The sequence below is a fragment of the Mustela lutreola genome, chromosome 7 (genome assembly GCF_030435805.1).
Source record: "Mustela lutreola isolate mMusLut2 chromosome 7, mMusLut2.pri, whole genome shotgun sequence".
Classification (NCBI taxonomy): Eukaryota; Metazoa; Chordata; class Mammalia; order Carnivora; family Mustelidae; genus Mustela; species Mustela lutreola.
Window position 1 is genome coordinate 46,151,668 of NC_081296.1, and position 15,965 is coordinate 46,167,632.

A 15,965-nucleotide genomic window follows, 5' to 3' on the forward strand; every position below is an offset into this window, starting at 1 on the left:
GATAAAGCAGCTAGTCAGTTAACATATTTTGCATACCATATATATTATATACTTTACTCATATGCAAACTAGTAAGAGAAAATACATTTATAGTGTTGTAATTTATGTTGTGCAGTATTTACTGAAAAAAAATCCACATATTAGTGGACCTGCTGTGCAGTTCAAATCCATGTTTTCAAGGGTCAACTGTACATTTGATTTTAACTATGTCTCCTTTATTTTCTTTCAGTGATAACTCCAGGGCAGAGGACATTACTGTAAACATCATCTTAAAAGGACCCAAAGTAGGGATGCCTGGGTGGCTCAGGTGGTTAGGCAGCTGCCTTCGGTTCAGGTTGTAACTCTGGGGTCCTGGGTTCGAGCCCCGCGTCAGGCCCCCTGCTTAGCGGAGAGCCTGTTTCTCTCTCTCCCTCTGCCTGCTTACTTGTGCTCTCTATTTCTGTCAAATAAATAAATAAAATCTTTTTTTAAAAAAAGTTGTTAAAAAAGAAATGGACCAACAGTAAATACTTAGACTTTGTGCTTACTTGTTCTATTTCTGTCAAATAAATAAATAAAATCTTTTTTTAAAAAAAGTTGTTAAAAAAGAAAAGGACCGACAGTAAATACTTAGACTTTGGGTCCACGCTGTCTCTGATACAACTACTCAACTCTACCGATGTAGTGCAAAGGCAGTCACAGACATGTACCTAAGAATGACTGTGGCTGTGTTCCAATAAAACTTTATTTACAAAAGCAAGCAGCTGGTGTATGGGGTGTAGTAGGTTGCTGAGCTCTGCACTAAAGTTTCCAATATCCAACTTTTAAACGGCAGAATCTACCTGCCAAAATTACACCACTTTATGTATAGTGTAAGAAACAACAATATACTTCCACTTTTCCTCCTATCTTTTGTGCCATTATCATAAATTTTGATTCTTTGTATATTATAAACACATTTTACATTGTAACTATTTTAATTACCTCTTAAAGAAAATATTTAAATGATAAAAATGTCCTTTATATTCTACTTATGTATTTAACAGCTTTTTAAAGATTTATTTTTGAAAGAGAGAGAGGGCACACATGGGCAGGGGAACGGAGAGTGACAAGCAGACTCCACACAGAGCAGCGGTGGACGCAGGGCTTGATTCCACAACCTTGAAATCCCTACCTGAGCCAAAACTAAGAGTTAAAAGCTTAACTGACAGCACCACCCAGGTGCCCCTATGTATTTTCTACTTTATGCTCTTCACTTCATTGTATAAATCTGCATTTCCATTTGGTATCCTTTTTCTACCTGAAAAACATCCTTTAACATTTCTTGCAATGTATATCTAGAGGCAAATTCTCCCAGCTTTACCTAAAAAAGATCTTTAATTAGCTCTCATTTTTTAACATTATTGTCACAGAATAAAGAATCCTAGTTTGATAGTTTTTCTTTCACACTTTAAAGATGTCATTCCATGTATATCTTCAGTTTGCAATGTGTGATGGGCAGGCAGCAGTTACTCTAATATTTGTTCCTTATATGTAAATGTATCTTCTTTTCTATGGCTAGTTTTGGGTTTTTTTAAGGATTTTATTTTTAAGTAATCTCTACCCGGAATGTGGGGGCTTGAACTCAACAATCCCAAAATCAAGAGTCACGTGCTCCACTGACTGAGCCAGCTAGGCGCCCCTCTCATTTCTAGTGATTTCCAGTAATTTGATTGCAATGGGTCCTGGTATGATTTTGTGTTTATCCTGCCTGAGTTTCACTGAGCTTCTTAGGGTTTTTCCCGATTTCTTAAAATTCTGGAAACATTAATTTTTCAAATCTTATTTCTACATTCCCTCCCCCTTGTACTCCCAATTATTTTCTCTCTGTGCTAAGATTTGGGTTATTTCTACTGTTTTATTGTCCTTTATTCATGCTTTCTTATGTTAACTTCTGCAATAACTAATTTGCTCTTAAGCCCATCCATTAAATTTTTCAATTCAGAAAATGTACTTTCCACAGTTCTGTAAGTTACATTAGGTTCTTTATTATAATTTCTAATTTTCTGTTTTCATGTTCTTTGATAATTCTTTGAACACATTAATAATAGTTGCTTTAATGTCCTTGTGTGCTAATGCCTGTAATTTCTGGTTCTGTTTCCACCTGGTGTTTTTTCTCCTGACTACAGATCACATTTTTCATCTTTCTGTCATCTAGTAATGCTTTCTGAATGTTTTTTGAATGCTTAAATTGTAGAGTATCTCCGTTCTGTGACCTCCTTTAACAAATATTATTGAGCTTTATTCTTATAGGAAGCTAATTTACTTGAGAATCACTTTGATCTTTATCAAGCTTGATTTTTCAGATTAATAAAGGTAGGTCTGAAGTAGTCTTTACTCTAGCGTGAGGTCACCCTATTCCTAGCATGACTTGGGATTTCTACCAAGTGAAATTTCTTATAGGTGTTCAATTTATAGATTCTCCAATAGTCTGTCCTCCTGTGCACGCACAGGTTAGTTTTCAGCTAAGACTCAGGGAAATCCTGTCCAGATATCTGGAGCTTTTCCTAGTATAGCCCTCTCTTCTCAGGCATTCTGTCCTAAGTCCAGATACCTCAGCCTTCCTAAACTTTGACCTGTCTCTTCAACTCAAGAGAATTGCTATGTACTTCTCACCCTTCTTGAGATCTCCTTTCCCAGTGCCATACCTAAAATTTTGCCTCCAGCCGAAAAAGGAGACTACAGAGAGACTTACTTCTCCCCACTCAGGGATCTCAGTCCTTCCCTGCTTCCCTTCCCTACATTCAAACAATGTCTGAAAATAATTGTTTCAAATATTTCATTCAGTTCAGTCTTCATATATTCACAGGAGGTCTAGCTGGATATCAATTACTCCATCATGGATAGAAGGAAAATCTCCACTTACTTTTTCCACTAAGCATTTCATATTTTTCATTTTAGACATTTAATACTTTAGCAAACCAGGAATTTTGTTCTGTTTTAAATATGATGTAAGATGGAGACCTAATTTCATTTTATTTTTTTTTCCAAATGGGCACTTTTTTTCTGGCTCTGCTTACTCAATGATCTCTACTTTTCCTCACTGATTTGAGCTTCTACCTCTACTACATAACAAAATTTTACACATGTATCAGTCTCCTTCTGAGAACTCAATTTTATTCCTCTGGTCAACTTGTTCACCTTATGCTAATATCATACTCTCAATTTTATAATAAGTCTTTATAGCAGCAATGGCCACAGTCGCTAAACTGGAAGGAGCCAAGCTGCCCTTCCATAGACGAATGGATCAAGAAGATATGACCCATATATTCAATGGAGTATTATGTCTCCCTCAGAAAAGATGGATACCCAACAAACATTTTTATCAATATGGATGGGACTGGAGGAGATTGTGCTGAGTGAAGTAAGTCAAACAGAGAAAGTTAATTATCATACGGTTTCACTTAGTTGTGGAGCATAAGGAATAACATGGAGGGCATTGGGAGAAGGAAAGGAGAAGGATGTTGGGAGAAATCTGATGAGGGCTTGAAGCATGAGAGACTATGGACTCTGAGAAACAAATTGGGGGTTTTGGAGGGGAGGGGAGCCGGGGATTGGGTGAGCCTGGTGGTGGGTATTAAGGATGGCATGTATTGCACGGAACACTGGGGGTGATGCATAAACAATGAATCTTGGAACATGGAAAAAATAAAATTAAACAAAAAGTAAAAAAAAAAAATTATAATAAGTCTTAATATCTTCCAGAGTAAATCCCTCTTTCCTGCTCACCACCTTTAGGGTGGGCCCTACTTCTTATTAGCCTATTAGCCTTTACTTCTCTGTAACATTTTCAACACATCATTGTGCTGTGAATAACCCCGTTGTAATTTATACTGGAATTGCAGTGAATTTACAAATCAATATGGGGTTATGGACATTGGGGAGGGCATGTGCTATGGTGAGTGCTGTGAAGTGTGTAAACCTGGGGATTCACAGGTTTTGAAACCTTGGGGCTAATAATACATTATACGTCTATTTAAAAAAATAAATACATTATATGTTTATTTAAAGGGGGGGCGCCTGGGTGGTTCAGTGGGTTAAGCCTTTGCCTTCAGCTCAGGTCATAATCTTAGGGTCCTGGGATTGAGCCCCATGTCAGGCTATCTGTCCAGTGGGGAGCCTGTTTCCCCTCTCTCTCTGCCTGCCTCTTGCATACCTATGATCTCTGTCTGCCAAATATATAAATAAAATTTTTAAAAAATCAATATGGGGAAAACTGATGCTTTTATGGTATTAGGTATTATTTTCCACAACAATGATATATCTCTCCATTTATTTAAATCAATCTTCTTTAACTTTTCTTCCAAAGTTTTATAATTTTCCTCATATAGGCCTTATAATTCCTTGTTACACTGATTATTCAATACATGGCAGTCTTTTACTATTATTAAATGATGTCCTCTTTTTCTGGTAGTCTGCTGATATAAAGAAATGCAGCCTACTTTTGTATATGAATGTTATATCTAGCCACTGCTAAACTCTGTTATATTTAGTATTCTGTAGTCTTGTCCTCTTTATCCACATTACGAATACCTTAGTACAAGCCACAATCTCAACTGAGTAACTGAAAAACTTCGAATTTTTTCCAGTTTCTAATTTTGTACCCCACCCTGGAGTTAAAAATTGTTTCCTGGTCTTGCTGTCTCTCTGACCTTTGTATATAGTGTTCCTCCTATCATCCTGTCTCTTCATGGCCAACATAACTTCTGCTTATTCTTTTAGTTTCTGATTTTTGTCCTCAAATACTATCTAGGCTAGATTAACTACTTCTCTTAATGTGTACAGTATCAATGCTTAATCCCTTTCTATCTCTTACCACTCTCAACTGTTTCTCTGTGTCGCCAATTAAACTACAGTTGACCCCTGTACAAACATGTCATAGGTTTGAACTGTGTGAGCCCGCTAATATGTGATTTTTTTTCCATACATAAACTACTATACTCTAAATGTATTTTCTCTTCCTTATAATTTTCTTAAGAACATTTTTTTGTCTAGCTTATGTTATTTTAAGAATACAGTATTAAATACATATAACATACAAAATAAATTAACTATTCATGTTATCAAGTAAGGCATCCAGTCAATAGGAGGCTATCTGTAGTTAAAAGTTTTTGGGGAGTCAAAGTTATATGCAGAATTTCAACTGCACAAGGGCAGCAACCCCCCAACCACCATGTTTTTCAAGGGTCAAGTTACTAACTTTTTGAGAACAAGCTTTCATGTTCATCTCGACATAATCCCAGAACTTACCAGTCTCTGACATAAGGCAGAAGACTGATACATAATTATTCAAGAAGTACAAGAATAAAATCTCGCTTATACTTCAAAAAGCCACCTGAAATAGAATTGTCTGTTCCATTTTGCAGATCAAGAAACACACATATCTGCATTTGTGACTCAAGAAACTCAAGCAACATTATTCCATCTTACTACTGTTAGAAAAGACGCCAAAATACATAATAAATGTTTTACCATAAAAATAATTTTTTAAATGTGTGTTTTGAATTAACTATTTCTAAAAAGGTCAGAAAAAGAGTAAAAATAAACCAAGAGACAATGGTGAAAAAATGTAATATACCAAAAGCAGAGTTGGAGATCCACACTGGGCATAGAGATTACTTTAAAAATCAACTAATTTGACAAATAAATATATATAAGTCTCAAAAGCCTTGTGATTTTTACTATAGTGCCTAAACATCTCAGTTTGCTTAGGCCAGCAAACCAGGATAATTTGGTCGCTCTAATTTTCATACGAATACAAATACATTTATACAAAATATGTATTCGGACTAAATTTTTCCTAACTTGACAACAAAATATGTAAGACAGAGTATATTCTAGACATGTAACAATGTTTTTTGAGTCACACAGATTTGCATTCCAATCTCAGCATCATGCCTTATTATAGGCAAGTTACCTGACCTTTTGAACATTAAAAAATATTAAGTATTTCCCCACAGAGGGATCAATCTTTCAGAAATTCTAGAACATGCATTTTTAATGCAGGAACACATACCCAAGTTCATTTCCATTTCTTAAATGTAAGCTAGTATTAAAATCCTTACCTGTGTTACTTCCTCTACACCAGTCATCTGGTACTTCCTCATCCTTTCAAATACTGAATGATCTGCACAGCCCCCCTGTGGACCATATTTATGGGGATAGTCTAAAATACAAAGAATTAATGACATTACTATCACAGGTTTAGAGATTACTATCTTATAAATGAAAAGCTAATTCTGACAATTAATGAAAGCCACAGATGCTTATTGAGCATCCTCATTTTAAAAGCTTGCAAGTTCCTAAGTTCTCCTCAATAAAATATCACTGGTCTCTAGATTTTTGTCTAGATGATTTGTGAATTCTAAAAAAGACAATAACCATTCTTCATTCTAGGTTTCACTTTCCCAACCTTTCCTGCTTCAGATATATAAAGTGCGTTAATACTGCAATTTACTTCATTTCATAATTTACAACTTTCTCTCCAAACACATTAATTTTCCTATGTTGCAAATGTACACCTCAAGCTGAACTACAGTTAGACTAATATAATATTCTATATGGCTTGAATTCCTTCAATGAATACCAACTGGCCTCAAGGAAAAGTGACCTAGAAACATGCTTCATGGCACAGTAAAAGCAGAGAGAGTTTAAATTTCTTCGAAGTGTAATTCAAGTCAGTGCTTTATAAGCCAATAACTATTTTATCATTTGTTTTCCCTTTATAATTAAACAGTGATTAATTTATCCTTAACTGAATTCATTCTATTTCTAGATACCTATTCCATTTTAGCTTAGTCATTTAAAACCTTATTCCACTCTCAAATTTCACATACTTCTCCCTTGCTAGGGTTCTCCTTATTCATGAACCTATTTTATAATTTAATCAAGTTACCATAATTAAGAGAACTGCCAAGATAAAATATCAAGTATTTTATATTAAGTAGCTTAAGATATAGTACAAAAAATAATTAGAAATACTATACACGGTTTCTTAAGAAAATCTAAAACCTAAAGTGGATACTAGGGACCTAATTCTTTGAAAGCTAATTAGATAATACAACACAAATTTAATCTAGCAGTTAAGAGGCAGGAGTTATGTGACAACCTACATTTACTGATATTAACAGTTCTAACTTAAACTTTAGTTTTTTATCAAAGGTCAAGACTCCAAAAACTGTAAAATTCCAATCAATAAGTGTGAAATAATAGACTTAAAATGTTAAGACTTTGTAACTCCACATGTATGAAGTGATTTAGGTAAGGATCATTAATGGGTACTAAAACCATTCGGTGAAAGATATGAGGTAACAGGATTTTCATAGTCTCTGGAAGTATCACCCCATAGATTATTTATTAATTATAAAGGAAAATGGTACCTTCACACTAAAGATATAGTTCTTTATAATTCTCACTTCATTTACCAAATGACCAAGCTAAGCACAACCAGTAGGAGAAAAATATGTGCCTCTTGATGTAATGTGATAAGGAATGCCCAGCTTTCCCTATACAGTATTCTTGACCAAATATGTTCATGAATAAACAATCAAGACACAATAAAGTGCAGAATATCCTCTAAGTCACTGATCTAGACAAGTAAAAAATAGCAATGTTATTTAAAGGAAAAAAACAGAAAAAGTTGGTAACTAAGGGTAGAGGAGCCTGGTAATCAAGACACTAAAAGAGACATAATAAACAAATGCAAAAAAGATATTCTTAGGACTACTGGAGAAATTTTATTATAGACTGGATAGTAAAAGGTATTACTGAATTAATTTTTTTAGGGGTGAACACTACCATAGCTATTTATGAAAATGTACATATTCTTAAGGAGTGTGAGTTTTAGGGGATGTGTTTAGTAATGAAGTTTCATGATGTCTAGAACCTATTTTCAAATAGTTCCCCAAAAAGTGTATGCGGGGTCCAAAAAAAAAATTTTTTTTTAATGGCAGATCTAGGAGGATATATGTTTCTGCATAATTCTTTTTTAAGTTTAACATTTTTCAAAATAAAATTAGGACTAAAAGACTACAACGTTGGTAGAACAAATGATTTCAAAGTGGCACTGAAGTACCAAATGAGACAAAACCTAATATGTGTATTATTTTAGCGTTTCAAAGGTTGACTTTGGGAAAGTAAAAACGTAACACCATTCAAAATGTATCCAAAAAGAATCTGCCACAAAGGCTGAAAAGCTTTCCAATGTAATATGCCCAGATTTTCAATTCTCATCTTTTAGAAGATTTAGGGTTATAATCACCACAGTATCTTCCTCTGATAATACAATTTTTTTTAAAAGATTTTACTTATTTATTTGACAGAGAGAAATCACAAGTAGATGGAGAGGCAGGCAGAGAGAGAGAGAGAGGGAAGCAGGCTCCCTGCTGAGCAGAGAGCCCGATGCGGGACTCGATCCCAGGACCCTGAGATCATGACCTGAGCCGAAGGCAGTGGCTTAACCCACTGAGCCACCCAGGCGCCTCTGATAATACAATTTTAACCTGAAAACATCCCAATGAGCCTTGCCCAGATTCTTAATGGACTCTAACTTGCCTGAACCACCAGGTGAAGAAGCTCCTCCATGCCAAGAACACTCATTTTAATAAACAAAGAAAAAAATATAGAGTCTTATTCATAGGCATGTTTATACACATACTTAAGTACCTTTTTCAGTTAACAGAGTTTATTTTGCTACTTATTTTAATTGTTATTATAAAGCCATGTTCATAGTTTGATATCATTTATACATCCATAACTCTGTTCTATTTTATTTTACCCCCATACTAGGATAGTCCAGATTCCAGTAACCAGGAACATGGACTGAGTCTTTGGCTTGTTTTCCCTTAACTCAAGGCTAAGAAAATGGCTTATCTATTTAAGATAACAATGTTTATAAGGAGGAATCCCGCTGATGCTGGCAACAACTAGGCAGACAAGTAAAAAATGTACTCAGAGTTACTGATAAACAAAATATTTTGCCATATAACAACGGATGAAACTAATTTATATATTTTCCAAAAGTTTAGTTTCTGTTCCAATGTGATACGCGACGAACTTACAATTCAATTAGTATGTTATAATCTTATTTTTCGACTAACAGGTGAGTTTGTGGTACCTTAGTTTAGATTAAGTCTGTATTTAAGATAATAAGAATCTATTTTACCACTTACCTTAGGCTAATTTAAGTTCAATGAAAAATGCATATTTACCATTTGATGAAATTCTTATAGTTGAATTAGACATCTCCCAGTATACACACACAAAAAAGCTATTTTGACACCTGAAACTAATATAATGCTGTATGTTAACTATATGGGAATTAAAATTAAAACTTTAAAAAAAGAACTATTTTATACTACAATTCCGATTTTATCGTGACATTTCTTAAAACCATTTAATAACCCCCAAGCCCAAATTGCTCTCTCTCACAAAGAGACATTAGCATAGACACATAGACACCCGATGACACCACTCCCAAATAAAAAACTATTTTACTTCTTAGCCTTTCAAAAGACAAGCCCTGTGATTAAATCATTACAATCAATTTTCAATGAGCTTTCCATAAAAGTCTACCATACCCGGTCTCGCCATGTCACACGTCTCACCACTACCAAAAAGGAAAGAAGAAAGGAAAGGAGAAAAGACAGAACGAAAGAAAGAAATACAGGGGCAAAGGGAATAATTTGTTTACCAAAATACATAAATGTCTCCAAAGACCCTCCAAATCAGTATATCATTTAGCCAATTTAAAAAAAGGTCTTTGGGGCACCTGGGTGGTTCAGTGGGTTAAAGCCTCTGCCTTCAGCTCAGGTCATGATCTCAGGGTCCTGGGATCGAGCCCCACGTTGGGCTCTCTGCTCAGAAGGGAGCCTTCCTCCTCCTCTCTCTCTCTGCCTGCCTCTCTGCCTGCTTGTGATCTCTGTCTGTCAAATAAATAAATAAAATATTTTTTAAAAAATAAAAAATAAAAAAAGGTCTTTAACTATTCAAAAATCTTATTTGAAAAAAAAAATTTTTACTTTTGGCATAGTTTGGTAGCCATTGACCAACAGGTCCTCATTATTGTGCATACAAAGCTACAGTGAATTTCCCTGCTCCCTTCCAAGTTAGACGTGACATATAACCAAGTTCAAGTTGAAGGAGCATGAGCAACAATGAAGTGCACAAGACAGGATACTCCACACTCTCTGTCCTTCTGAATGGCTGCCGGGAGACAAACTGGAAACAGCATAAAATAAAGTACCCTGGATTCCTGAATTATTTATTGAAGAGAAGCTGCCTGATGAGGAATACTCACCTTAAACTGTTACTTAGTGAAATGAGCTTTTAGTGCATTTTGTCACTGAATTTGGGGGCTATTTGGTACTGCAGCTAGCACTGCCTTACCAGATAGTGAAAATGTTCATCAAAGAGACAAAAACTAATTTTATACCTGCTCTCCCAATGGCATTTGGCAAATTTTTCCAATCATAGTACCAAAATATTCTTAGGCTAGCATATCAGATATCCTTTAGCAATGTTAGTATTTATTGTCATTTTCTGAATGTTTTCATTTATAACTAGTTTTTACTCATCCCCAGATAGAACTTTTGCCAAAAATTCAGACATACAGTTAAGTAAAGAGTCATACACACAGTAATAATTCCACTTTTAGCTAAAGATAGCAACTTGTAAACTCTGTAACACCCAGATAAAATATTTCTCACGCTTAGAGAAATGTGCTATTTTCACTGTTCAAACAATTTAAGAAGATTTATTAATGCAAGATTTTCAGTTTTAAAAAAGTAAAAAGGGCTGTGAAGCTTGTTAGCAATGTGGTTTAAGTCTACCACATAATATGTCAAAATAACATTTTTGCTTCAATACATAATATAATTATAATACTTCAATACATAAATCAGTTAATAGCCTTGATATTTTTCAAATTTGAGAAATAACAAATATCATAATCTGACCATGAGAGGAATTAGGATATACCTCCACTCAAAACAAAGAAGGGCACCTGGGTGGCTCAGTTGGCTGGGCAACTGACTTCAGCTCAGGTTATCATCTTGGGGTCCTAGGTTCAAGCCCTGCATCAGACTCTCTGCTCAGCATAGATTTCTGCCACTCCCTCTCCCTTCGCCCCTCCCCCTGCTCATGCTCATTTTTTCTCTTTAACAAATAAATAAAATCTTTCCCCCCAAAATACTAAGAAATATATTTGAATTGGTTTCTACACAGGCACAAAACAGCTACTACAAAGTATTTCTGGAAGAGCGAATTTTATACTTCCAAACACTTGAACCAGTGAATGTGCACAGCATTTAAATGAGTATCTTACTGAATTTAGGAACAAAACAAAAATATCCCTGTCTTAAACAACTGTAACATCATCCTCTTTAGTATGATAATAAGGGAAGCCTAAAAAGAATATACGTGTCTGATTTATACATATTCAGCAGTCCCTATTATGTAGTAACCCAATAAAATATAAATACTTTCCAGATATTAGTAATACTAGACACAGTGACACTCTGCTGTCATCAATATATTGGCACTGATGCTGAGCATCTGCACATTTAAGATTAGGGTACTCAAACAAGTACTGGGTATCTCACCTACATGATGAAATATATAAAGCTAATATATTTATAGACATAAATATACACAGGTATACACACACATATATATTTGTTGACACTGTATATGTAGCCAATATTAGAATGGATTTCTTCCCACCAGTCCTCCGCAGTCAGAAGTCTAACAAATACTAGTGTAACAGCACACCATCTATAGGCTAATATCAGCAGCAGGTGAAAGGAAGCCAGCACAAGCAAGAACCGAACCACCACCTTGCAGGCCATCATTCCCCAGGCGTAAAAGGCAGCCTAAAATAAGATTGCTCTTTGCCGTCACACCTCCAAAAAACTGCGTTTGGCTGGAACCAAGAGAATACAGACATTTCAGAATATCACCTCCCCTGGTCCATCATCCAGCAGAGGTCAAGAGACTCTTGCCGCATTACTCAACTCCAGCAAGAATCAAGGGGGAACCCAAGAATTCTTCCTATTCCTGAGAAAACATTACCCTGCCTCTCATGTCACTGAAGACTCAAAACCATCTACCACTTTCTGCCTTAGGACCATCAGGACTATTCTCATTGTGACTTAGCTTTTATAGTCATGAGACTATACCAGCAACTACTCTAACTCATTAGAGGCATTTGCTGTCCCTAGGTCACTACTTCCCTTTATTTCCTTATTTTTAGCTCCTATCTCTCTGACATCACCCCAACATAATTCTTAGTGACTCCAATAATATCAATGATTCTTCCAGTACACTTACACCGCCTTTTCTCCAATGATCTTCTCCTACATCAAGATCTCACTTACATTCTTTTGAACCTGTCATTACTAATAACTGAAACCCATTAATAATCTCAACTTGCACATCCTACTTTCTTTCCACCAATTATCTTTTCTGAAAATTCCCTCCAACAATCCTGCAACACCACTTAAGATCTTTCAATCTACCAATGTTACCACCTTGTTCACTATCACTGGATATTCTCTTTCTTCTGTTTATTCAGCTTAAATCCAATACTCAATTATTATTATAATTACTTCATTGTATTGCCTTAAAACTTCATTGCCCCCCCACCCCACCTCTCATCCAAATCCTGTTTAAATGAACTTTCTACCTGCACCCCTGCAATTGAATGGGCCTGGGGAAAACCGGTAACTATGACTATTCTCACTCAAAAATAATCATCTGTAACCTCTAACAGTTCACTTATGCTTCCTGGCCATGACACTATATTTCCAGAGTCCATTCTCTATCCTATTTACCCAGTTAAAGACAGGCACCCCTTGTTTTGCCCCATTAGTGGTAGCAGTAAAACTGACCATGTCAGCTGAAACTATGCAAAGTGATCTTCATATCAATGGGTAAAGTTACAATTGTTCCCAACCTTAAAAAATTTTAAATATGAAAATACTAATACCCTCTTATTAAATATACTAAAACTAATTATTACTTATAAATGTATAGGGGAATGAAAAATTTTTAAAAACTATTATTTAGTACACCATACTTTAAAATATTAGAAAAATTAGAATATCTAAAAAGAAAAATGTAGTGTTTTATCTTTTTATAAATTGTATTTTATATACCATAAACTAGAGAAAGACATACTTTCGGAAAGTTTGATATTTAAGTTAAAAAAAGACATTTCCAAAGCAACAAAATAGTATTTATATATGCTTCAAATTCTGTTAGCACAGAACTGTCTTAACAGAAAAAAAAGGAATCAAGTGTAAAATTTTTCCTATATAGTTTCAAAACTTTTAAAAGACTTATTTACCCTGGTCACCACATTAACTATGAAAATGGACAATGACATTTTCCCTCTAAAATTACTGACAATATAATCCCCATTTCTAGAAAAAGCCTTTGTTCAACTAATGAATAAGCCCTCATTGTGATGCTAAATCATAGGATGCACTGTAGTTCCCCTGAAAAGGCCAAACAGCATATTCTTTCACAAAGAATGAATCATTGGTGTAGAATATTCAGCCTATTTAAAACAAAGATCGGCTTTAAATCTATTGCCCATCTTCCAGTTCTTTTGCATGCCAACCTCTTGCTTTTGTTTTGCTGTAGAAGGGGCAAATATAAATAATACATATATTGTGATACCACCTCAAGCAGGAAATAGTTCTCATTAACTCTCAATCATCCACTCCAGGAAGGAAATATTTACCATTTAGATACTCTGTCCAACAGAACTGATGCATAAAAAACACCCACTACGGGGCGCCTGGGTGGCTCAGTGGGTTAAGCCGCTGCCTTCCGCTCGGGTCATGATCTCGGGGTCCTGGGATCGAGTCCCGCATCGGGCTCTCTGCTCAGCGGGGAGCCTGCTTCCCTCTCTCTCTCTCTGCCTGCCTCTCCATCTACTTGTGATTTCTGTCAAATAAATACATAAAATCTTTAAAAAAAAAAAACAAAAACCCACTTCTCACTACATACTAACTAGTGTAGACCTTGCATCCCCTTGCATCCTCACTATTTCCAGTGAGGCTTTCCTCACCTCTGTGTGACTGGCAGGTTAAAAATCTGATTGCAAAGTCCAAAGTCTCAAATTTGGTTTGTCTCCAATAACATGCTATGAATCACCAATCCAGTGAAATGATCTAACTTTTATTATCTTAATTGAATTTAAGATAGACGGACTTCACAATGAACAGAAAGTTGTTAATATCTGAAGGGTAGGTAGGTAGGGTTCTTGCCCACAAAAATGCTGTTTATCCCCAAAGTCGTCAAAAATTAACAAAGATTCACTGAAGAAGAGTAAAAGGAAGAAGTGGGGTTTTTTTTTTTTGTTGTTGTTGTTGTTTTTAAGGACAGAGGATGAGTGTAGAGAAATAAAAGAATGGCTAGGGCAAACCCAAATGTCCTTCCTCTCTTTGAACTCCAGGAGACAGGAGTACCTTTCTCCTGAACACCCTGTCTCCATTCCCCACATCCAGTTTCTCCAGAGGGTGGGGAGAGCACGGGAAGAGAAGCATAGTATGATTGTCCCTGGGACAGAGAGGAAACTGAAGGTGGTCTCCCTTTTCACCTGCACTCACAACACTGATCACCCAGGGAAAAGAGGTGGGATAGGCCAGGCATGTCCTTTCCCACCTCTGGTTTTTAAAAAGAAAGGGTTAGTGTTGGGGGCCAAGTAGATCATGGGCATAAGGTCAAGAAGAGCAAGTTGCTCTATTATTCTGCTCAATTATAAACAGAATCACTAGACTCTAAGATGTATCAGGGTAAGAACCTTTGTGTCCACAGCATCTGAAAGTGTCTTATACAAATCAGGCACTCAGATGATATTAGTAAATTAATCACATGTTAACTGCACTCAAATTTCAAAAATAATTAATCATTACATCTGTAAAACTTACAACTAAAACTTGCAATGAAAGCTTGTAACACACTGGTTTAATATGACCATTATTTCCATTTATTCAATCTGGCATTACACCCCTATACACAGAAAATGGGTGAGTCCAGGCCAAAAAAAATGCCAGTTTCCTTTCCCTTCTGAAGTTCCTGAGCTGCAGCAGCTAAAAACAAATACTACTGCAACCAGAGTTATAACTACCTTTCTTCTGTCTTCAGAGATTCTTACTTCCAACAGCCAAAAGTCTACCCTACCCAAGGTTCAAGTCAAATGCCATCTCTCCTAAGAAGTCTTCCTAAGTATCCATAAGGCTCCTTCAGTTTGTAATACCCTCTATGCTTTGATGACATTTTGGTTAAGCATTTATCACATTCTGACTAGACCACTGACTGAAAATTCCCCTGATGGATTTCTTTTTTAAGTCTTAATCCTTACATGGACAAATAAATAAACACTTGTTGAATTTAATTTCTCAGTCAGCAGCTGGTTTCCATTCCTCTTCAAAGGTCATCCATTAACCAAAGATCTGTAAACTGCTGACTCCAATAGCCTCCTTTTAGCCTTCATTCCACCTGCGGCAAGTAGGCGCTGCCTGCAACCAAAAACTGTTTTTACATGAAAGTGTGCTCTAAATCTCTAACTACTTTATAGATCCACTATAACACAGACCTTGCTCAAAATTAAGGCATGTATGCACATAAATTTCCTAGTTGTATGTCAATGTTATTCTTAACTGCATTAATTTATTTATACAACAAGCAATGAGAGAGAAAAAACTATTAGTTACCAAACATAAGCAACACAAGAATACATAGACAAAGAGTAGAGACCCTCAAAGAGCTCACAGTCTAGCTGGGGTGTTAGACATATAAACAAGTATCCATTTAAATATTAACTCCCTAAGTGTGAAGTGTTGTTGCAATCATCCACAGTTAATAAAATGTTAAATATTGGTTGAATTTAATGTACTCATCCAGTCAACAGCTGTTTTCCTTCCACGCCTCTTCCCAGA

The 15,965-nt window shown here is 35.7% G+C and overlaps 1 protein-coding gene across 1 annotated transcript in view; it reads right to left on the minus strand.

The window, feature by feature from the left end:
• The window catches only part of ADAM10 (ADAM metallopeptidase domain 10), a 137,239-nt gene that overhangs the window by 55,682 nt on the left and 65,592 nt on the right, over window positions 1–15,965 (minus strand). The window contains exon 5 of the mRNA XM_059180626.1: window positions 6,084–6,184. Coding sequence (XP_059036609.1) covers window positions 6,084–6,184 — 101 coding nt within the window. The remainder of the gene's footprint in view (window positions 1–6,083; window positions 6,185–15,965) is intronic.